A 25,953-nucleotide genomic window follows, 5' to 3' on the forward strand; every position below is an offset into this window, starting at 1 on the left:
TTATGTAAAGCATATCTAATTTGATTAGATTCTCATATTCTCTAATTTTGTGGCTGCATTGGGACGTTAAAGTCACCTAGACACATTTTACTAATTTTGTAGGGTGCACGCACAGTTATTGCCATTTTTTAAAATTTGGTGGACAACTTATTTCTGCATTTGCGTTGTGTCCACAAAAATAGAGCGCATTAACTCAGTGCTGAACAAAGATGTTCAGGCCAAAATAAAACTGTTCATCAGTTTATCTGATATTCATAGTTCTTGTGGTTTGAAAGTTAGAAATTAGCCTAATGGGCATAAATAAATAATTTAATGAAAGAGACTATCAAGTTATCATGAATTGACTGATTGACACAAAAACCCACTTCAACAGCTGTTGTCACAGCCATCCTACTTATTTTAAACCAATTGAAAGTATATTATTATATTATTTATCACCATACTTTCAGTTAAAATCCATATATAAAGGCGTAATGCGGGAAGCTTGGCAGGATGCAGAAACAAACCCATGCTGAACACAGTGACGTTTATTAAACACACATAGCACAACAAGGACAGCGAAGCACACAGGCTAACATATGGTCAAAGACTGACAAACATCAATGACTAAACAAGACCTTATATACATGCACAGTAACAACATAAAACAAGGAATAGGTGTGATACATGGGGAGGGTGTGGTGCACACACATGCACACACACACACACACGCACACACACAGTGAGACATCTGGGAGGAGGGGGCCATGCTGTGACAAAAAGAAATTTACATTCAGTGATGAGGTACATGCATTGTTCACATACAAATTATATATGTGAAATATAACCATGTACAACTTTAAGATAATTTTGTTTTCCTAATACTACTTAACCAACAAATAACTAATTTAAACTTATAAATGAATAAAAAAAAGATTCCATAATTCATGAGGTTTGAGAACAATAAAGTATCAAAATATTAAAACAACATTAAGAGATACATATAAGTACAGTCTAAATAAAAAAAAATATACAGCATTTCTATTACACCTTGATGCATGCCCAGCAGATGGCTTTTTCTGGGTTTGACCCAGTTAAGATGGAGCTAAGGCAACATCCAATAATGTATGAACCAATAAATCTGACCCTAGAGTCAAATGCACTAAATCCACTGAATCAAGTAGACACAAGTCACATGCAGTGGGTGATAAGTGGTAGCTATTGAATAGTTTGATTCCGATTTTTAAGACGTTCATCTGAGTTTTGAATTCTGATGGCATCAGCAGTGGACTCCCAGGGGAATCATAGAGTGCTTCTGCAATTGTGCAATTCAGTGCAATTCAGAGATTTCCCTTGTGGCCATCTCTTTCCTTAGCTTGCTCGATGGGACTGTACAGCAATCGCTTCGTTGAGACCAAATATGAGAGGTGCAAAGAGCTGCCTATCTAAAAAGGCATACAGGCAATGGCACTGATAAACCCCTGCGAGGCACATGGAAAAGTGAGGGAGGGGTTCACAAGCACAAACATGCAGGGGCACAATGGAGTACACCACTTCAAATACAACACTGGAGTTCAACAATAATGAACACTTTAAGTGAAATTCCACTATTGATATAGTATATTAGGAAGACAACATTTTATTATCTTTTACATATCATTTGAACTTTAAGTATCATATCTGACATTTGAAACATTAAGCCAATACTATTGCCAATACTGTAGTATGATTTTATTATGCTTATTGAAACAGGTGATAATCTGACAACATACAGAATAGCTAGCTAGATAATATAGTAGACAAACACCTTTCCTAAATAAATCCTTTAGTGGCAGGATTCAAACCCAAACCTCTAAAAACTCAAACTTTAATCCAGCACCTTAGACCACTCAACCATTCATACAATATGGTGAGTCGTTAAAAACTGAGAAGCAACAGTACACATTACACATGACTCATGGTATCAGCAGGTACTTGTGGCCAACCATTAGCAGTATACGCACAGGATTGGATGCTCACGCACAGGATCGGATACTCACACACACACACACACACACACAAACACACGCACACACACATTGTCACAGTTAGTCCCTCCTAGCTTCTATGTTCCATGGTTTCCTTGTCTTGTGTGTTTTTGTTCCATTCCATAGTTTTGTTTTCTCTTTCCCTAGTTTGGTTTTCCACACCTGATCCTCAATTTCTAGTCTTGTTAAATTCATGCATTTAAACCCTGTCTTGTTCCTTTTGTCTTGGCTGTTCACTGAATGTCTGTATTGATGTGTTTGAAAGCCAATATCTATAAGTTTGTACTCCTGTTTTCTAGTCTGCTTTTCCTAACCTCTGTTATAGCCTGCTTCCCCTAATATTAGGTGGCAATCAGAGTGGTGTTGCAATAGTCATCTCTCAAATTAGGCCACATGTCAGAGTCATGAGTTATCTCCATCAAATCGTTGTTTGTTGGTAATTAAAAATAGGCTCACCTGAGGACGTGGATGCCCTGAGACCAGGCAGGCCAACTCCAGAGTCTCTCCCTCCCGGATTGTATACACCCTCTCACTGTACCGCTCTTCTTCCACATTACATGCGTGGCCAGAGTGGATGATGCGTACATTTGGAGGAGCTGCACATATTGATGGAGGGTAGAGGGATGTGGGGGTCAGAGGAAGACAGATACAGTTAGAATGTCCATGACATCAAGCATACTGAAAAGAAAAAAGACAGAGAAACATGGAGCTCTGGATAAACATGTTTCAAGACAAATAAAATTCATTCTGAGGTACTGCAATAATTCCCCTCATTGGCAGATACAATTGAAACAGCAAAAGAGGTCCACTTTGTGTATGTAAATGTATCAGAGACTTGCATGCCTGCTCCTCCCCAAATATTACAGACAAAAATATCCACACTGATGCATTGTCTTACATTAAATCACAGAGTTGTGCCTAGCCAACTGATGAAGCAAAGTGCTTTCATTATAAATTTCCCCACTGAGCATGAGCTGAGCTGCTGTATGCCGAGCTTGTCTGCTCCACTGATCTGCATTTGGACAGCACTTCCATAACAGGATTTTGTACAAACCATACTACCACTTACATTCTGTTGGTTTTCTGTCATGTTAGCATATGTATGGGTGAGACTTCTTAAGCTGCATCCTGACTGCACACACCCCAGCCCTGAAGAAATGGCATAAAGCTTCCAACTATAAAAGTAATGTACCATTACATGCTGTTAATTGTTTCAGGTACAGCTTTCAAAAGTTGCAAAGATGGTGTTCTCCAACTAAACACAAATAAAAAAAACTGACACTAAATGGAATGGGAACATCTAAAAGATCTGAAAATACATGCCTGGCCACTGCTGAGTATTTAGACAGCAAATACAAACATCACTGACAAGAATTACATTGCAACCTCTACAATGGATGCCAAATATGGCAAATTCAGTATTATTCTCTTTATCACATCTGACATACCCTTATCCTAGTACTTTCCAAATTATTATCTTTTGGACCTTCATACTCTGTAAATGAACTTTGTACAAATATTAAACTGTTTTGTTTTTACAGGAATCTATACCTCAAGGCATGGTACAAGCAAAATCATGTACTATCTACAGGCACAAAAGAATCAGGTCAGTCTGCCCCTGTTCCTAACCTAGACCACAGATTACTCTAAATCCATCTTATGTCCCTTGATTCAGAGCAATACATTAAATACATCTGCAAAAAAAGAATGTTGATCATTTAACTTTGAGAACTTATTTACAAAAAAGCACCAAAGCATTGCTGCCTTTACCATACAGGAAAGAAAAGTCCCTTGGAAGGTTTGGAATAAGGACATATATGTCAGGCTTGTCATCAACTAAACACTGAAGAACAGGAAAATTCACCATTAATTAGTTTTAGAAGATGTTATAATTTACAAGACAAACTGGTACACAGTTATCTTCAACCAAACACCCAACAAACATGGTTGAGTCCAAAATCCAAGTGGTCCAACAAATGTAACCATTGTAACCATTGCACAAATATAATACAGACCATGACATTTATGTCTCAGAAGGAGCTCACTATTAATCATTTCATTAAATGTAAAACTTTTGTTTGATATGTATAGGCTGGAATGTCCCAGTTGCAAAGTTCATTTTACATTTCAGGAACAAAAAGATAGTTACAAGACAGGCTAGCAGAATACAAATATTCCATTTGCACAGGGGGAGTGTAAACTTCCCTATAGCTAGACACTATCTGGACTTCCATAACAGTAATCTATCCATACTACAAGCCTTTGGCACTGAACATATCTTCCATTCAAAAAGATAAGAGACAAAGGAAATTTAACCAACAGATCGACAAACTTCTAGATTGACAAACTATGAGCTACTAGCAGCCTGGCCTAAATCAGGAACTCGATTTTACTGCTTTTTATTTCTTTATTGTAAGCAATGTTGCTCTTTAACTCAGCTTTGATGGGCCCAGAACATTATTTGTGTTCACTTTTTTTTTTTTTAATTCAGCTTTGGTGAATACTGGGGGCCAAAATTATGCCATCTACTGGAGTTTGTATATATTTACACCCTCTATAGGCCACAACACTATGCCCAAGTGGAAGATTTCTATTGGTGAAATGCCACTAGAAAAAGGGCCAGCTGTTCCATGAGATCTGTTTGACAGCCCAATAGATTTGATGCTGATACACATCAGAAGTCTAAATGTGACTTAGCCAGTATAATAAAAACACTGAATTATTATAAAAGAGAGTGCTTTTTTTTTTTTTTTTTGTATTTTTATGTATTCTCTTCACGTGTACCAAATGCCAGCTCCATTCCCTGGCCTATTTTCACATTGTCTATATTTGGAAAAAACAGCCCCTCTCCCTGCCCTTCTGTGTCCTGCTCTGTAATGTAAAAACTTCCTGACACATGCACCTTTTTTACAGCCCCAAAAGAATCATGCCATAGGTGCTCCTGGGATAATTATTCATTGATGAGACTTCTTCTAGCAGTCTGTCATCTTAATTGTGCTATAAGGTGTATGAAAAGGTCATTCCACGAAGATCAGAACCCACAGTTAAATGAAAAGCAATGAGGATTTAGTAATATATTTACTTTGAAAGTTTAAGATAAGCTTATGCTGAAATTATCATTTCAGGCCAGAGGTGAAGGTGCTAAGATATGAAATATAACAATGGATATTTAAGAAGGTACAAAATTCAGACCAATTCTTCCTTGCCCAATAACTTTTAAACTATTGCTATTGTAACAGCAACAACTTTTGCTATTCAGAAAATAATGCTGACCAATATTGTTATACCATTGTATACAGGCCTATTTTTATGTTATCCTCAGCTCTTCATGTGAAATCTCTGTGAAGCTAAAACACACATTGTGTATTTGCACACATTCTCCTATATTAGTAATTCAGGAATGAATAATACTCTGAACTTTCTATTTCATTTCCTGGAATACTGTTGGTGTCTGGGAAAATGGCTTTTGGCTCGCAATTTGTGGTTTCTTGCCCAGATCAATCAAAGCTGCGGGTGCGTGATTGCCTTGTCCACTCTGGAGGCTGATTTGGATTTTGAGCCATGAGGCTGTCGTTGCAGTGTGAAGCAGCTCAGGAAATTGGAACACTTTCAGATGTACTCTTCCAGTTATACATGCTTTCATTTCAACAGTGATCACTTGCATTATAAAACCAAAAAATAAACAGACAACAGTTTTATATGCATCTCTTTCTAACTGTTTCATCACAAAGATTTATGGTCAGTGACTAATTTAATGAATCTCTGCTTCATTTGCACTGATTACAGATGGCCAATGTATGATGAGTAAAAACACAGTGGATAGCAATGAGGGCTTTTTGTAATTACATAAACGGACAGGTGTCAATACACTAATTGAGCAGAATTCCTGTTAAATGACAGGAATATAATGACTAAATGTATGTGGCTTCACAGAACTGAGGAATTTGCAACCCATAATCCTTTTAAATCACACTCTGAAAGTAAGTTTAGAGTGATAGAGGTAAACTCAGTTTTCAAATATGCACCTGATGCAGAGATCTTATACTGTTTGGTGAATTGTTCAAGTTAGAAATTATATATCACACATACTATATGGTAATACAATAATGAAAATACTATATGGTAATACAATAATGAAAACATATTTGCTGTATGAGAATAGATATAGTGAATAGATATACTGAAAATTTCCAATCAATCTCACTCAAATATTAATATGCACACACACACACACACACACACACGTGTGTGTGTGTGTGTGTGTGTGTGTGTGTGTGTGTGTGTGTGTGTGTGTGTGAAATTTTGAAATATGGCACTGTCATAGGATGCTACCTTTGCAACGTCAGCTGCCCCTGCAAGTGCTATTATTATGAAAATGGAAGCATCTAGGAGTAACAATAGCCCAGACACAAAGCAGTAGACCACACATTTTTAAGCCTAAAATCACCATGTGCAGTGCCAGGAGTTGGCTGGAGTGGTGCAAAGCACACTGCCACTTAACTTTAAAGAAATGGAAATGTTCTATGAAGTTATGAATCATACTTTACTATCTGGCAATCTGAAGGAACAACCTGGGTTTGGTGGCTGCTACCAGGAGAGTACTACCTACAACAATGTATAGTGCCAACAATAAAGTTTGGTGGAGGAGGGATAATGATCTGGGCTTTTAGAGGGTTGGGGCTAGAACTGGCTTAGACAATTAAATACTTCCAACTTTGTGGCAACAGTTTGGGGAAGACCTTTTTTAGTTCTAGCCTGAATGTGCGCCTGTGCACAAAGTGAGGTTCATAGAGACCTGGTTTGCCAAGTTTGGTGTGGAAGAATTCCAGTGACCGGGACAAAACCTTGACTTCAACAGCTTTGAGATGAACGGCAATGACCCTATCATCGCCATTATGCGATAGGCATTCTAATCCACTGCATTATCTCACAAATACTTTTTTGACTGAATAATTAGGGGGCCCAGCATGCTCATTTTGGTGTGACGGTCAGGTATCCAAATACTTTTAGCTCTATAGGGAGCATGTGTGTGTGTGTGTGTGTGTGTGTGTGTGTGTGTGTGTGTGTGTGTGTGTGTGTGTGTGTGTGTGTGTGTGTGAATAATTAAATGACAAATCATTCCAATCATCCATTACTTCTTTTTCAAGATCTGGTACATAACAAATTTTCCATCTTCCATTAAATATTCATTCAGAAAATGTCCATCAACACTTATTGACTTCCCACAAATGTTACATTGATTAATTGAATATATCAATGTTAATGTAAAATGACACTATATATCCAATGAATACACCTAATAGTATCCTGAAACAAGATACAGTAGCTGCATAAAAAATGCTGTTCTGACAGAATCACAGACAAAATGTGTTAATTTAGAGGCACAGTTGGACTGTACTGTCCTTTTATTGTATAACTCCCTTTTGCTCAATCACTCTAATCACACATGGACAGAGGAGGATAATAGCCCCGATTGGATGGAGTATGCTGCTGGGCTACTGATAATCGCTTTGATACACATGGCATGACAACTGCTGTAGCCTGAAGCTTAGTAGCCTGCAATCTCCTGGCATGTGGATTAACCACTGGGATAACCTGGCAATCCACTTGCTCATGTCATGTATGGTGCTGTATACTCCCTCAGGGAGGTAGAGAGGTAAGAGTGCTTGCACTATATTGTATTCCTTTTTCATAATTCTATAATCAGCACTGACTTCTGGTAAATGTTAGTAAAGCAAGCTGTTTGCAGCATTATCCTGGTGCTAGCCCTACACATGCTTGGTTCAGCCTCTCTCATACAAAAAGGACAGAGTGAGAGACAATTAGAGTAGGTCTTAGGCTTGTCGTTTGGCAGAGCATTCAGTTTAATAGCTAATAGGGCCGGAGAGGCACTAGGTTGGATACCATGGGATTCTCTGTGCCTGCTGGGCTAAATGCCTGATGGAATTTCCTTCCTCCTTCATTTGCCAAGCAGCCAAATTGAATAAGCAAAATGACTCATTACTTTTCATTAGTCTGCCACTAATTCTGTAAGGGCAATATAGGCATTTACATTAGTGTTGACAAGGCTATTCAAATGCTATTATTCAAATGGTTAATATTAATCATACTGGGATACATGGTTCATCAAGAAATGTTTTCCTGTTAAAAGCAGGGTATTAGGGGAGAAATAGTAAATATAACCTTAAGACAAGCTAAAATGGGGTTTAAAAAAATCTTGGTTCATGCCTCTTTTTTCATGCAAATATGAAAAATCACAAGGATACCAGTGCTCTTAAATTTAACACCCTCATCTCAGGTTTCAGCCTAAACTGACTATAACATTTTAATTTTAAGTTAATGATTCATAATACAGAAATGCCAGAAATGACTTTTTAAATGCCACAGCTAAAAGGACTGGAAAACATGTCCTCTTCGTTCCAAAAATATAACTTTAAAATAGCACACTAGCACACTCACAGAATTTGGGGACTCTATGCACTGCACTTTCACTTTTTTTTCTTTTGCTCCATCAGATCTCACTTAAGTTTATAAACGTCTGGATAATTAGCTCATGCATCTAACATGTTATCAGTAGAAAATGTGCAGTGCAAGCACTCTTCAGGCCAGGCACTGGAAACCAGGTTTATTCCTGGTCAAAGCATATAGTGCTGAAACTCTTTTGTATCTGTTCAGGTTTTTCTTACTATACTTATCCTGCCTTAAGACATGATAATCTGCTGGATCAAACCAAAATAAAATCCTCAAATACCTCCTCCAAATATTTTCAAATCTTAAAAAAAGACTCAAAGACTCCTCAGATATTGCCTCACATAGATTGTACAAGAATAGCGGTGTTTGAAAATCAATCATGAACTTTTAATATCTCTTGCAATACTTTTGTTTGGCACCAAATTCTATCCACACACGCTGCATTATTTTAAGGTTGCTTACCAATTTTGACACATCTGCCATTGGGGGGTGTTATATAAATGCAAGAGTTTCTCAGCAAGTGCTTGTCCAATCAAGTATCAAATTTAAAATCTTTAGCTTGTGTAAGTGTTCCTGAGGATGACCAGACAACTAGAAAAAAAAGGCTGACAAAAGCCAATTAGCTTTCAGCAGTGATTTGGCAAATAATTAAAAAAATGTAAAACTAGCCAAGCCTTTGAATTTGAATGGTCAAAGCCCGATCCATACCTCGAGTGCTTCGAACCTCATGTACAGCTCGGCTTGAAATACCATGCTTCAGGTCTCATGGAAGACAAGCATTAAGACTATTTTCTGTTCTGGCTCCAAGATGGTGGAATGAACTCCCACTTGCTGTCTGGTCCAGAGACCCATCTATTCGTGGAATATTTAAATGGAAACGGACCATGCTCCCATATTGACTGACTAAATTAGTACATATTGTAGGGTATTGTTTATTACACTGATGTTGTTTAACAAACTCTACCACTTTTTGTTTATTACACTTAGCATTGTTTAAGATAGACCTTATGTATTTTGTACTTCTAGGCATCAGCAGTTATCCCAGTATTTCTACAGTATTCTATATCATGGGTATATTGGACTCTAACCTGCTGTACTGGCTAGGATGTATTCTATGAGTAAATGACAAAGCACTTTTGTAAGTCGCTCTGCTAAATGCTGTAAATGTAAATGTAAATGAATGGCATATGGAAGTATAAACTCTGTGGTACAAAATGATACTTGACAACATGGTGGGCGTTATCCCTACAGACCTTTGACTAACTGAGCTGAAACTATGTATGCTGCATCTGAAAGTGAAATTCCAAAAGTTTCCTTCTCATAGCAGCTTCATATTATGACAATTTCAACACAGGGCTGTCATTCAACACATGGCTGCCATTGGCCAATCCACTTTCTGCAATTTCCCTTCTAGGCTCCTGTAATTGGATCCAATAATATTTTCTTACTGCTATATTTCCCTTTTCTTCTATTTGTCATAATCAGGATCTGAACCACAGCCTTCCAGTCATGGACTGGGTCTATTTAAACACTGCAGCTTTTTCCACATTTTCAAAAAGTAATATTGCTCCACTATATAATTATATAGTGTCTTATATATACAAACACATTGTCAATGCACAATGTCTGCACTGATTTTTGTTATTACAGTAATATATATTCATTTTCATCTACAGTAATATATGGTCATTTATAAACTCAGGTGCAGTATTTGAACAAGTTTATGCAATTTAAGTATGATATCCATTCCATTCCATTATTTCAATACCATTAAAAGATAAAAACATTTCACAACTCCCTGCATACTGTTCTATGCTTTTACCTCATTGCACCTTTTCACAGACATTAGAAATGCTTACCTAATGCATCTACTGACCTGTTTTTTGACCCCTGCCTGATTGTGTCTACTGCCAATGGCTCCTGCTACACAATAAATAGCTAGTTATTGTGTTCACATGTGTGTAGTGTACAGTGTGCACATTTCTTGCTGACTGGGTCACTAGGGATCATAGTCCTATAAGTAAAGATAATTTTATTATTGATGTAGCTCTTCAAGCTGAGAAAGACCATATGCTCTGTCAGTTGTTCAGGCCATTGTAGCAAAAATTCTTAGATGTACAATATTGTCCAGTATTTAGATGTACAGCAAATATAGTCCAGTAAACCGTTTTTAAAAAATCTTTGCCTTCTCCTGCTCAGAATACAAATTAATTTTATTTCAATGAAATTTAAAGCAGGGCTTAATATATTATCTACATAGTTACATACAAATAATATTTTTCTTGTTGTAGTGTCTTTATCTTTCATATAGTTCATCACATTCACTTTCTCTAGATGTGACACTTGTAAGCTCTCATGTGGGCCCTGGCCACATTGAATATACTGCATAACGGAAAGGAGTCACTCAATGCCTCTTTGACTGTTTTAAAATGGAATGCAGGTCAAGCTGAAATGAGCAAATAATTCAACAACAACTGTGTGGTTAGTAACAATGGCAGTGAGTTCATAACTCGGCTGCAGAGAAAGTAATTTATACTTGGTGGAATTTTGGCCAGTAGTCATCAAAATTGTGGAACCTCGCAGTAAAGTTGTATGCAAGCTGTGTAAACTACAGTTAGCCTGCAATTCCAGCACTAGCAACCTGAGGGCAAATTTTGAAAATATGAACCCAAAAGAGTATGAACTGATATCTGCTAATATTTGTTTGTGGTAGCTAGAGTTCTAGAGAATTCTAGTATTCTTAATTTTATTGTAAATTATCCCTCATGGAAAAACATTTTTGTTGTCACATTTATTGAAATTGTATGCCTTACAAAAATACAAAAGTATATGCTACTGTACTGACTAAATAGATATTAAAGGCTAGAGATGGAAGCTCCATACACTGCATGTCCCCAAAGATTTGATTTTACTTCCCCTTTCATGACAAGGAAAAGTAAAAAGACCTGTTGTTGTTGAAATAAATATACATAAACACGTAGTTATTTCTCTGGCTGTTAGTGCTAAAGGTTTCCAGGTTAGTGCTAAAGGTTTCTACATAATATTCTACAATAATAATTGTACATCAATAAACATACCTACAAGATAAGTATGCATAATTAAATGACACATGCAAGATAAGTATAATAAAGTGGGTAGTGAGTGTACCTACATAATTTCTAGAGGTAATTTCTTCTAGGTATTCTAAGTATCCAACAAATTGCTGAGCCAACAAAAACTGGACACAGCTAGATCATTTTGTGAATTTCAAAAGAAAAAAAAAATTAAAATGCAGCTAACCTGGTATTAAAGCAATCATGCACCGACACAAATAACAACACACAACAAAAACAAAGACAGAAGAAACCCATACAAAACAGTTGCAGTCCAACCTCTGCACTATGCTTCTGGCTTATTCATGTAGGCGACTATATAGGAGTATGTGTACATAGTCATATCAAATAATTATGACATTATATCATATCAGCTTTACACATCTCCCCAGATAGAATATTTGTACATTGTACATTTCAGTAACTCATTTCAAATTCCATTGCTCTCAATCCTAGCACTCTACTGGCAGCTCAATTGAGCAACAACATGCACGCCTCAAAAATTTCCAGGTAAATAAATAAATAAACTGGCCCATTTTTCCCCATGCTGTGCTGAAACAAATCCACTGATTCCTCATTCCTCATCAGTATCAAACCTCCTGTGAAAACACAAGGAGATCAAGCCTGTTTGAACGCAACACCTGATCATGAAGGGGACAGTAATTAAATTTGTAAAACCTGCTAATGACTTATAAAGTACTAATCCCTTAATGCAGTATGCTGTACACATGGAAATTGATTTAGATTTAGGATATGATTTATAAGAACTGTCACATAAATGCATTTGAGGTGAAAGGGAAAAAGCAACATTATTCATCACAACCAACAAATAGCAGAGACAATTCCAGTTTCTTCAATAATATGAGTAATGATCATGTGGAAGACTTAGATAGTTCCAAAGTGAATTTTTTAACAAAAATCAGGAACTGCCCTATGATATTTACAGGCATCAATAACAATGCAAAGTCACAAAAGGTTCCCCAGAGTCCCAGGAGGATGCAAACTGAGTATCATTGATTGGATGCTACCTGTAAGTTCAACAGTTCCTGTATTATTGCAGAATTATTTAGGTTCTGTTAGTTATGGTCTTACTGAAACTACCATATCAGTGCATCTGAAGGTCTTTGTGATTGCACAGTGCCCAGACCCCATCACATAGTTGACCTGGTAGAGAGCCTCTTGATGAAAGCGTCATGGCACCAGAAACTGCTGTTCTTCTCCCCTTCTGGTGAGGGAGCTCCATCTTTGGTGCAGCATTCCCTGTGACAGATGGAGCTTGTCCCACTGGCGTCCAGTGTTTTGATTTGTTCTCATTGTGGACTGAATTCATGCTGCCCCCACTGCAACCAGGAGACAACCAACCTTATCTATGGATTTACTGCCTAGGCCTCAGGGAGTACTGTTGATATCTTGTCCGCTGATTTGTCTAGCATTGCTAGCCCTATGGTTTCTTTATGCTTCCTTAGACAGGAGGCAGCAGAGGCACTGTCTTTTGTAGCAATGGTATAAAAGGGCATTAGTATTGCCATGGCAGTAATGATGTTTAAAACTGTAAGTCATAGGTCTGATGTGTCTTGAGCCAGAAAGTATCACAGCAACCAGTTCAGTAAAGTATTATGAACTGCCTAGAGTAAAACACCAGGTCTATTTTGTCAAACTCCCTCGACCAGCTGCTATCAGGATGTCTCCTATCCAACTAGGACATTAGAGATTAAAAAAAAAAACTTCTTAAAGGATTCCTGTATTTGCAACAAGCCAGTTTGTAGTCGATATATAGTTGAATCAGATTCAGTTACATTTTACAAATTCAATAAGTGCTTATTTGGCTATTAAATGAAAAATGTCAGATTCACCAAAATAAGATAGGTCTTGATTTCCAGTTTACCACTAGAGCTTTTAAAGGTGCATTAGACAATTTTCACCCTTTTCTTAGTAATTCCAATAAACTGTGAAACAGCGTTGGACTGTCTGAATCACAGATTTTACATAATAAATCAAGTAGCTAGATAAACCATGATCACTTAGAGAGCTAAGTGAAATGATGCTTTGGGTGAACCACTTTCAGAGAAATATATGTAATGCTGGTCAGATGCATCAAATTAACACATGTAGTAACTGATAAACTCTTAATGAAGTTCATTACAAAATTGAACAGTGAAAACAACTATTCTCATCACCATGCCCCCCCCCCCCCCCCAAACAGCATGATGCCTGCTCTGGCCAAACAACACTGTTATACCAAGAATAATTTCTAGAGTACTTGGTTAATGTGACTACACAACAAGTCTCTCTGGAAAAATTGTAAGTCATGTTAGTTTGCCAAGCAGAATAAATCAATAAATCAATTTTTTACCAAGGGACAATAGCTTAGATAATAGCTACCATGTGATTCACTTTTGCTAACAACTTGATTAATTACAAAGTATTATTAATAAAAAGCTCAAGTGAAGTCATGACAACTTCAGTAATACTAGAAAACTGTAATTGAACTTTGCAGGACAGGAAACCATAGAGTTTAGAGGTGTGCTTTGTGTTCATGGGTAAAAATGAAAGGCAGATCCAAAGAGCAAAAAATGTTGTATTTACCTACTTAACTGTTAAACATGGTGTTTTTATCTTGACTAATGTACTTTTAACCTATAAATAACAGAAGACTTTCTTCTTACTGTTGGTTTTGCAAAGATTATACCACACTCCTTAGTACCATTATACCTCTATGCAGTTTATACAAAAAATTGCACTGAGGCTAGCTGCACTACATAGAACATAAATGAATCTTGCATTTGTTATTTTTATCAATCACCCAAATCTGGTCCAACATATTTGATTTTCTGTGGCATCTACACAATATCAAATTGATGAGGATTTCAATTTGTGATATCGTGAGCCAGTTAAAGGATCAAGGTGTGAGTGAATGGATGGCAATGGTTAATTGGACAAACCAAGTGAGAAAAAAAGAAACAAAATCACAGACAATAATGCTCATGAAAGCATGCTGAGTGAAGATTGTCTAGGCGAATGCATGACATAAGTTTCATTAGGAAGCTCTGCAAATGTGGACCAGCAAGAATAAATAGGGGAAACAAAACAAAGGACAGGTCCAAGTGATAAATGCTAATAAACCAATGTTTTGGACTAGGGAAGTGACTGGGGAGTGTTATTGGTGGATGTGTGTATTGCCCTGGCTGGGTCCCGACTGAGGTGTGACACAATTGTAACTAATAACACTCTTTTACAATTTAACCTTAAGAACTCATAATAAAATTTGTGCATATTAGCAATGACCCTTACATTTTTTCCTATGGACGTTATCTCAGAATGACTCTACCTAGTTTTGTCTGTGCCAGCCCACTTGGTGCCTGAGAGACCAATCAAACTTTGTGTACTGAAATAACATATTGCTCAAATCAAAATGGGCACAATAATAATCTGGTGACTTATTTGCCATCCTTCTGTAGTAAACTGGTAGTTGCTTTTCATTTATCAGTATTATTTGATCATGTCAAAGCAAATATCTTTTATTTAATTGGTTTAATAGATCAGCTCATACCTCTTCTATCTGTAGAAAGTCTGCACTCTAAATACTAGTTGTTCTAATATTTGCAGCTATGTGAAAATACCAAAAAAAAAAAACAAAAAACCCACATTCAGTTCTCTATGGTCAGGACATTCTTTCCTTTGAAAGAGTTGGAAAGATGAATTTCATGTGTTCTGTAAATAAAAAAAAGTTAAATACTGTACATAGGTACCAAGTTTGGTAAATAAAACATTAATTTACATTACAGATTTTTACATGAAATTGGTCAGCTGTTAGCTCACTAGATAGTGTCCTCCTTTCATGAGTTATTAAAGTAGCTACCCTAATGCCTTAGTGACCAAATCAGTTTTTGGGACTAACATATTTCACTTGTGAAAAAGAAATTTACGATTGTAACAGTAAATAGAATATAGGCTAGATAATATGCTTATTACTGTATTATAATTATTAAATAATTATTTATACAAGACAATCAGGCAAACCTAGTTTTGCCACACAACCACTGATTCGTAGCTTTTTTTTAACACAAGTGTCAACAGGATAGTATCCATGATGCTCAGAAATCTCTTTAATGAATGAAGAATTTAAAGGTCTGCTATATTGTAAGCTATTCTACTGTTTACAGTGCTGAAATATTAGACCATTTTGTGCTTTGCAACATTTAAAGTTAAAGTTAGAGTTAACAATTAAATCTTGGATTTCTTTTTATGCACAATTCAACAGTGGATAGTCACTCATATGTCCTTGAGGGAATATTTAGCAGTTTTTCCCAGAAACAAGTGGCAGCAATGTCTGAAACAACCAAAAACCTAAGTTTTCATACCGGGCAAAGAGAAATATGGTAGACCACATTGATAATAATAATACTCATCATTATCAACATTTTGAACATCCTACATTACAAGCCAACAAAATAACCAAATATTCAGGATGTAACTAATCAAAAAAGTCTCTCTGTCCACAGCAAAGCCGATATTAGTGTAAATACTCATTCTTGGATGTAATCTACCCATATAACTACTTACCCAATTACATTATTAAAATGAGAACAATGATTACTCTTTAAAGGTAACGAAGTGTTTATTATTGTATGCACTATGAACCACATTGCATATACTTAGATCTTTAGCTATGTGTGAAATCATGGACAATACCCAGTTTATCAGAATATATACTTTTTTGGCTACAATACTGAAAAGCCATCTCAAATAACAAATGATAGCGCTTTTAACACACATATTTAGCTCATACATATGTTCGTTTAGAAGTATTTATAGTCACAATTTTTGTGTGATTTGAAATGAACACTAACAGATTACTCGATGGAATGAGATTATGTAATAATTTATAATCACATAAATCATTTTTTACTAATTGTGACTGAAATGTAATCATTTATCTTTAATTTTGTGAATAATTATGACAATGCTGAAGGATTCACATAAGATAATACAGAATCTGAAAGAGAAAATAATTTAATAAAAAGGGTGAAAAATAGGTTGAAAAAAACACATAAAGATTTTGGCAGCATAAACTTTTCACGCACAGAGCTACAGTAAAACATAGATTGAAATACAGCCCACACAGACTTTCTGAATTTATGTATTTTTTTCCAACACAAATTGCTGGATACAATATGCTAGCTATAGCTATATTTAGATCCTGAGGTGTACATGACCAAAGAAGTTTCTTTATTCTAACCTGGTCAAGGTTCCATAAAATGACTGATTATTCATACCAGCAACATTACAAAAGTACATCTACAACATCACATCTTATGTCAGACTGACAAGGCTGCATGGCAAATTTGTTTTAGGTCAGCATTTCAATGAATGCAAAAAAAAAAAAAAAAGCCACTTAGTCATTAGTCCAATACCGCTGTTCCTGGTAGTATGATCACCACAGGCTGGATAAGTGTATACAGATGCCATCTGCGAGATCCTAGAGGTCTTGGTGTTGCACAATAGGCACAAGAGACTTTTTTGTCTAACCACTTCTTTCTTATCATTCTCTCCATTCATCACTTTATCCGTTTCATATCTAAATCCTGGCTTTGACTCATAGGCTATGTTTCATCCTTCTATGGGCTGCTGCTCTACTGACTGTGTATATGTGTTTGTGCATAGCCCTGAAGCCAACAAATCACACACGTCATGCCTGCTGCTTACATAACATACATAACTATTTATACCACTTTAAACCTGTGTAGAAAGGTAATGTCATATCTCATATATTTCTGAATTTCCATGTGAATGAAAAATAAGCCTATCAAGTATGTACTACATAGTTCATATCAATTTTCATAAAACATTCATTGCCCTGAAGCACTTTGTTGTGGTAAAATGTTAATTGGTTTATCTAGATTGTTTTTTAAACAATTATCACTTACAGCTTTTTTATCTTAACACTGTAGCTTAACGGCAAGATATCAACTAGGCTCTGCAATATAGGCAAGGAACCTGAACAACATCTTATGCCAAATTTTGACAACTTCTTAGAGCCATCTAATTTCTACATGCAATAGTTTGGCTACGTAAATCTGATGGAGAAAACAATGTGAATAAGACTGCTTCATTCAAAAAGTGAACTTTGAGAAAAATAGGAAAAATCTGTAGAAACTGTCAGGCTGACTGGAAGTCCTATAACACTCATATTTCAGATTAAATCTCATGCATAAAAACTTGGAAACAGTTGATGACACACCAACAGATTATGCTATTAATCTTCTCCAACAAAAAGGGCAATTGGAGATCACAAGAAATGCAGACATGAGAATAAACTGGTCAGGTGCAAAATATATTTTCCCAATGTTTTTAAGGTAGTGCTTCACCTAAGAAGTATCATCTTAATAAAAACTTTTGTCTACCAAATTGTGACTCTTTCTGTGAAACTACAGATACAGAAATTTAGCAGTCATGTGATTTTAAAACACAATGCATTTAAACATGTTTAGCGGCAGTGTTCTAACAAGACCAATTTTGTAAAAAAAAAAAAAATGTGGGGGTGAGTAATGACTTTTTTTTTCTTTCAATGACAACAAAGTGAACATGATTTAAGTAAAGATATAAGAATATTTTGCTACCTGTCACAATTGGCCCCTCCTAGCATATCTATCTCTATGATTTCCCTGTCTCATTTTCTCCGTTCCTGTTCCAATCCTTGTTTTGGTTTTCACTGTCTCATTTAAATCACCTGTGATTTAAATGAGACAGTGAAAACCAAAACAATGACTTTGTTGTCATTGAAAGAAAAAAAAAGTTCATGCCTGGTTTGTATTGCTGTTTATTATTGTTAGTTTATTATTGCTATTTTTTCATCTCTCCTTAATCCTCCCCCTCCCCCTCCTTCCTCATCTCTTACTCTGAAGGATTTTATCACCTTCTTTGAGGAGAAGGTTGCAGCAATCCACCAGTCCTTTTCCTCTGTTCCCACCCCTCCAACTAATGTGCATTCCCCAACATCCAACTCTCTGACTTCTTTTTCTCCTCTCTCCACAGATGAAATTCTTCAACTCCTGACTTCCAGTAATCCAACTACATGTCCACTGGATCCAATTCCTTCTGCTCTGTTCCAAACAATCGCAAGAGATCTGCTTCCTTTCATTTCTGTCATCATCAACAAATCCTTATCTTCTGGATATGTGCCTACTGCATTCAAAACCGCCAGGGTGGTACCAATCCTCAAGAAGGCCAGACTTGACAGCTCCAGCGTTACCAACAGACTGGTATCACTTCTCTCTTTCCTCTCAAAAGCCCTTGAATGAGCAGTTAATAATCAATTGTCTCTTTTTCTCACCCAGAACCAGCTGCATGATCCCAATCAGTCTGGCTACAAACCAGCACATTCTACAGAAACAGCCCTCATAGCAGTGACTTAGAAACTTCATGCTGCTAAAGCTGCCAAACAGTCATCTGTTTTGATTATTCTAGACCTTTCAGCAGCCTTTGACACAGTGAACCACAACATTTTTCTCTCTGTTCTTTCCAGGCTTGGTGTGACTGGCTCTGCATGGAGATGGTTTCAGTCCTATCTGGATGGAAGGTCCTATCAGGTGACATGGAGAGGATCCACATGCAAACTGTGTAGACTCTCCACTGGTGTTCCACAAGGCTCAGTATTGGGCCCCCTTCTCTTCTCTTTGTATACTCGTTCTCTTGGTGATGTAATATCTTCTCATGGTTTCTCCTACCACTGCTATGCCAATGACACTCAATTATTTCTTTCTTTTCCACCCTCTGACACGCAGGTCTCCAGATGTATCTCGGCGTGCTTGACTGACATTGCGTCATGGATAACAGCCCACCACTTGAAGCTCAACCCCAGTAAAACTGAGCTTCTGTTCATCCCAGGTACTCCCAACCCTTACCATGACCTCACTGTTTCCGTTGAGAACTACCTGGTATCACCATTCAAAGCTGCCCGTAGCCTGGGCGTAACTTTGGACAACCAGCTGTCGTTCTCAACTCATGTTTCTAATCTAACCCGGTCTTGCAGATTCCTCCTTTGTAACATACAAAGGATTCGACCCTTTCTTTTGCAGGAAGCTACCCAGATGCTTGTGCAGTCTCTTTTGATCTCAAAGCTAGACTACTGCAACTCGCTACTTGCTGGTCTTCCTTTAAGAGCCATCAAATCTCTACAACTGGTCCAGAATGCAGCAGCACAACTGGTCTTCAATCTTCTGAAGTTCACATGTTACTCCACTGCTGCGCTCCCTTCATTGGCTCCGTGTAGCCGCACACATCAGATTTAAAACGATGCTTGCCTACAAAGCCAAAAATGGACCAGCCCCTTCATACATGAGGTCAATGGTCAAAGCCCGATCCGTACCTCGAGTACTTTGAACCTCAAGCACGGCTCGGCTTGAAATACCTTGCTTCAGGTCTCATGGACGACAAGCATCGAGACTATTTTCTGTCCTTGCTCCAAGATGGTGGAATGAACTCCTGCTTGCTGTCTGGACAGCAGAGTCCCTTGCAGTCTTCAAACGCAGACTAAAGACTCATCTATTTGCAGAATATTTAAACTGACACTGCTTCCTTATTGACTGACTAATTTAGTACTTATTGTAGGGCACTGTTTATGTTTTTTAACAAACTCTAGCACTTATTGTTTAAAGTGACAAAGCACTTTTGTAAGTCGCTCTGGATAAGAGTGTCTGCTAAATGCCGTAAATGTAAATGTAAATGTAAATGTTAGTACAAGCCTGTTAGTCCCATCCTCTGCTCATGTAAGTTGTGTACCTTATTGTAGTCTTCTCCCCTTCTGTAATTGTGTGCTATTTAATTCGTTTGGTTGCCATGTTTTCCCCAACTCCCCATGTTGACCATGGACCATTTTAACAAATCTGATTTGGGATTTGGTCTTAATAAATCTCACTCTTCTCAACGTTTGCGTCTGCCTCATGATCGCTCCACATTACACCCATTGATATCCCTCAGAATCTGTGCATCACTTGCTCCTGGCACAAATGATGCCAGAGTAAGTGTGCTGTCTTTGGATCTTTTTTTTTTGTTTTTTGTTTTTTTTATGACCATAATCACTATTGCACAACTGTTGTCAGTGGATATTTGTAAATAATATTTATAAATATTCAACTAAGATTAAATTAATACAACATAATTATTTCCATGGATTTACCATGCTAATTAGGATCATCTTTATCTTAGTCTTTAAGGCAAAACTGATTAAACATGCAGACTGTAGACCAGGTTAACAATTTAAGTTAACCATTCCTTACGTCACCTTTTGAAGAATGTTTAAAACGTTGTTATTTTTGATTCAGTTACATATTTTCACTGGCACTGCCTGCTGGACCCATCATGCAATCTTAGGTTTTAGAATGATGTCTTTAAATACAACACAGGAATACAACTTTAGCATGATTTCTGTTATTCTGACAAGGGGGCAACTATTAATAATATAAACAGTGGCAGAATTTATTCATGATGACATGTTCATTTATCATAATGACAAATATAAAGGGCAGTTACATTTATATGTGTTTATAACAAATTCATTACCTCTAGAATAACAGTCTACCTTTCTGACATTCAGAAATATTCTATTACATTTTAGGGAATTTTATGAACCAGAATATAATTAAACATAACCTGGAGAAGGTCAGGGGATGCCAGAAGAAATTATTAAAGGCTGAATTTAGTATTTATAGAAGGTCTGGTTTTTCGCCCCACAAGGACAAACATTTTCTTCATCAATTTAGTCTGTCCAAAATGAAGTCATTCTATTTTCTTTTACTTTGCCCTCAAGAGTAATGGGTAGATAAAATGAAGAAGAACATGTGGGTGTGGAAAATGGGAATGTTATTATGCCGTTGGCTATAAGGTTTAATGGACTCCAGTCCCTTAAACAGCTCAAATGTTAAGTGTCATTTAGCTCTACTCCCAAATTAGTAACAACTAAATAAGACATAAGCAGAAACTTTTGTTCATCTTTATCACTGAAAAAAATTGTTTTTGAATATATCAAAATTTTATTTTGGTTCATATTAATACTGTGACCACTACCACAAATTGTAGGTGATTGTACCATCGGGCTGGTTAGATATCAGGGCAGTCTCTCATAATTAATGATTAAGTAAAACCTCTGTACTAAAATTTGTGAAGTGTTCACACATAAAAACATTAAAGCAGCAGTAGGTAACCTGTATAAAAATATTCTATCCTGTTTGCTAAATCTGCCACTGTCCATGAGACAAATACAAAAAATCAGGTTCTTCTGGCTCTACAGTCCTTGTATTGCCATTTGCAAGAATCCACCATATCCGAATCAAAATAGACCCAGGAGGAGTGTCCAACAGAGTGTCAATTACTGCATGTGCACACGCATGCTCCCACTTGGTCAAGGGCAATCAGTGAGCAGGAGCTTTGCAAAAGCAATGCTGAGTAAACAGCCACCATCAATGAAAACCTGCCATCCCTCCTTTGCCAGCATTAGCTTACATGACAAAGACAAGTAAAAATAAAGAAAAGCAAGCTAAAAAGAAATAATTAGACCTAGACCAAGCCCAGGATCAAACAAAGGATAAACATTGGAACAGTTTTTCAGAGATGGAAAGTGCTAAAGGACTTGTAAGAATTAAAAACCAAGGCTGAGTTAGCCACATTTCTGCTTGACAGGAAGCTAATTACTCCTGCTTGATTTGTTTTTGATTAGATTTTTGAAAAGCATTAACAACAAAGCTAATATGGTAGCTAATGGTTACAGTAACTCTAGCACATTTCTCATTTTACTGGAACATTGCAGTTGGGATTGTTTCCAATACTGCTGCTACTGGTTAACTTTTTTTTTTTCTTTTAAAAATTGCTAAAACTATCTTTGTGAAGTGCCCAGGTAGTTGCATCAGTTTGATGTTTGTCCTGATATGTATATGTCCCTGTACTCTCACATCTAAATATTCTCATATTATAAATATTCTGTTATTAAACAAACATCTAAACACTGAAATAAATGCGTGCTTGTTCATTTACCAATTTACCAGTTATAGATTAATTTTCATGTCTTAAAGATTTCCTTCTGCTTGTCTTTTGGCCAGCAATGTTCACATTTCACAATGGGCACAGTAGTCTCCTTTGTGGAAAACGGCATTGCAGGTGAGGCTGAAGCATAGCAGAGAAGGAGTGGGAGGGGCATGGAAGCTGTGCTTGTTTCCTCTCTTAATCCTATCAATTTGAAGAGTCTAATTGAAGACAGCTTGAAGAGTACTGTATGCAGTCCTGATATGTTAAAATTTGCATAAATATAACTGAGTTGACAATGTAATGTACATCTATTTAAATTATGGTTAGTTGTAAAACAGATAAAGTCAGAGCTGAAAATTCAGTATTTGCACAGAATAGATGCAGAATTGGGGAACCGTTAAGTTAAAATAACCAGTCTGTCTCTGGTCTCTACTTAAATAATGGGTTGAAATGTTTTATTATTCAGAACTCATCTGGCATTGGATGTCATCTTTAATGACCATCTCATCTCCCATTCAGAATGTTACTAAAATTGACCAGAAACTGAAAAGACCCTGAAAATGGCAACAGTAGCTGATTGTAATACAGTATTCTGCCCTCCTTTTCTCATGCTAATGCTCTGAAAAGGACAGAGTTGATGAGGACAGTGTTTAAGAATAATGATAGGTAATATTTGCTCTCATAGGACCACAACTGATTTTCCTGTCCCCCTCCCCGATTATTTTCATCACATGTACATTGTTTTAAAAGGTCATCCTCAGTAATAGGTTTTCTGACGTTCCTGAAGACATTTTACATTTGGCTCCCTTGCAAAATAACCACTGTGGACAAAAAAAAGGAATGGCATACAATAAAAATGCAAGACTCTTACCCAAGAGTATCAGGAATGCTGGATTCAAAATTAGTACTGCAATGATACTGGACTTAAAATTAGAAATATAGTATTCTTGGCTTCAGAGGCAGAGGCCTTACAACACATTCCTCAGTCTTATCTTCTAAGTTCCAACAAGATATTGTGTGTATTATGACAGGAACTCATTAATTGAGATTTTATCACATCTTTATCAGAATACAATAAGGTATCATCTTCACAACCTGAGTCTTAAGAAACAAGTATGCATTTCACTTCACCCAAATAATAAATAATAATAATAAATAAAGGACAGATTTGGTTTTACAAGTATATCCATTTTGACATCTGGCATACTCATCATATTCATATGCTATTTTATGGAAATCAGACAAAAGAAATAGTGGTGACTTGCTAATGCACTTGCACAGTAGGCTTTAGGTCATTCTGTATTATCCTCCAATTCAGAGGATGGTCACCATCCTATATATTATCTTCAGAAAATAACTTTAATTTAAAAAAACTTTGCCCAAATATCTTTTTGATATTAATTACTGTCAGTTACCAAACATTGTCTGAACTTCTATATTACAGCACCAACAAATGTTAGAGAATGGAGGAGAGCATGTTATGATTATGGCAGCTTTTATTCACAAAATGTCATAAGGCAACAGAACATGCTTGGTGGACAATGCTGACTACCCAGTTCCATTTATGTGAGCTGGCAGATGTGTGGAAGGGGCCAGCACCACTGTAGAATAGGGGAAACTATCTTTCTAACCAGAAAGCAGGGCCAATTGTGCTCTCCTTAGCTCCAGGTTATATATGTATGTGGCATTGTTGGGATACAAACTCAGTGACAGGACAGAGTCAGTGACATTTTGGACAGAGAACCATGCATTCATGCTTTAAGTAAAAAGAAATTATGACTCTGGCATGCATTTATCTATGATTCCATGAAAATGCTGAAATGTTTTGTGAATCTTGTAAGTTTTGTCAACTTTGTGAATGTTGTAAATTTAAACACAAAAAACATGTTCTCTTGCACATACATGGATGTCTGCACACAAACAGAGGTTGAAAAAGACAAAAATGTGTTCTTATGCATGAACACAGGGGGAACAGGGAGCTCCATTGTTAATAGAATATAAAAGAATAGATTTATACAGACACTGAAAGAGGCCTCAGGATAATAAATAAAGGTATATGCTCAGGTATATTCACATTTTTGCAAAGAGAAAAAATGAGGAAAATAAGTAAAATATAAAGGGAAACAAAGGGTGACAAATACATGAAAGAAAATCCCTCTTCTTCATTGTTATGTTAGTAATTAATTCAAATTATGGATTATTATCTATTACGTATTTAATTGATTTTAGACCTGTAAACTAATACAACTGTCTAGCATGAGACAGAATGACAAAATGACATATAGTTTTTCCCTGCTATTAAACTCAGAAACAGTTCATTTTGGATCCAAAATACAGCTGGAAGGCTAGAGGATTCTGAAAATATTGCAAAAATCGCATATATATTGCCACCATGGAAATGGAAATTCATGAGCAATCATAAGAAAAGAGTAGTCACAGCAAGTACTTAAGGTAGCAGGTCTGTATGATTATTTGGTGAGCAGAATGACATTTTCCATTCATCTTTCAAGCTCTGCTCAGCTGAAGCAGGGTGCTACGCAAGCATGCTATGATCCATATTTCTATTTTAGAATATGAAGTCTTTTAGCGAATTCCAAAGACTCCAAAAAGAAAAGCCAAATACTATAAAGCTAAGAGAAAAGGAAAAAAGTTAGCTTAGAATTTTAAAAAACTGACATATTGTGTGAGGAGATTAGTGTGAATTCAGGGTATTATTGTATCAGTATATGCAAACATTTAATGTTTGTTATGCAGTGTAATTACAAGAGAATATCATATTCAGAATGGGATGTAGTCCATGATTGAAAAAGTCAAAATATGTATTTTAGGAATATATGTACATCGTTTAGAAGTGTTTCTTGGGAAATTCTTCATTGGACTGGTAGTGTGTTTATTGTGATCAAAATATGTAGTATAGCATAAATATTTAGGTTAATGTTAGAGGAGGCTGTGAAGATACTAGGTGAAGTCATTAAAAAATCAGAGCTCAAAAGCAAAAGGAAAAACAGCAGACATGCTAAATTGGATGCTTATGTCAGAAGACAGGACAGACCTGTTGGTTTGTCCACTGAAAATGCCATGAACAAAAACTTGGACTTGAAGTCTGTAGTAGATGATTTTGCAGCGTGCAAAGCACATTGAACAAACTCCATCTGAGTGACTGTCTTAAGAGCACTGACTTACTTGAGACAGTAAAAAAAGCAGCAAAGCAAGCAAATTGCGTTTTTTTTTTTTATTCGTTAGGTATGCATGTCACTGTTTGCACCTCGTGTGTGTCTGGAGGACCAGGAAGAGAAGGTAGAAGGAGATACTTTTATATTTTATCATACTTGTGTTTTGTCCTGCCATACCATGTTTTAATCTGT

At 36.5% G+C, this 25,953-nt stretch overlaps 2 protein-coding genes across 5 annotated transcripts in view; one reads left to right on the plus strand and one right to left on the minus strand.

The window, feature by feature from the left end:
- Positions 1-20,801, plus strand: part of LOC145659419 (uncharacterized) — a 48,684-nt gene extending 27,883 nt beyond the window's left edge. The window contains exons 2-6 of one of the 4 annotated variants that reach the window (XM_081721976.1): positions 3,548-3,612; positions 18,605-18,831; positions 19,095-19,158; positions 19,354-19,456; positions 19,648-20,801. In XM_081721976.1, the coding sequence (XP_081578102.1) occupies positions 18,746-18,831; positions 19,095-19,158; positions 19,354-19,456; positions 19,648-19,841 (447 nt within the window). In that variant the 5' untranslated portion in view covers positions 3,548-3,612; positions 18,605-18,745 and the 3' untranslated portion in view covers positions 19,842-20,801. Of the gene's footprint in view, positions 1-3,547; positions 3,613-7,581; positions 7,663-18,604; positions 19,457-19,647 lie in introns of those variants that run through there. The other 3 variants (XR_014125630.1, XR_014125629.1, XR_014125631.1) reach the window with 3 other exon arrangements.
- Positions 1-25,953, minus strand: part of mdga2a (MAM domain containing glycosylphosphatidylinositol anchor 2a) — a 132,204-nt gene that overhangs the window by 93,537 nt on the left and 12,714 nt on the right. The window contains exon 2 of the mRNA XM_027000393.3: positions 2,463-2,602. Coding sequence (XP_026856194.2) covers positions 2,463-2,602 — 140 coding nt within the window. The remainder of the gene's footprint in view (positions 1-2,462; positions 2,603-25,953) is intronic.

This window comes from Electrophorus electricus, chromosome 10 (genome assembly GCF_041902795.1).
Source record: "Electrophorus electricus isolate QZ-2024a chromosome 10, ASM4190279v1, whole genome shotgun sequence".
Lineage (NCBI taxonomy): Eukaryota > Metazoa > Chordata > Actinopteri > Gymnotiformes > Gymnotidae > Electrophorus > Electrophorus electricus.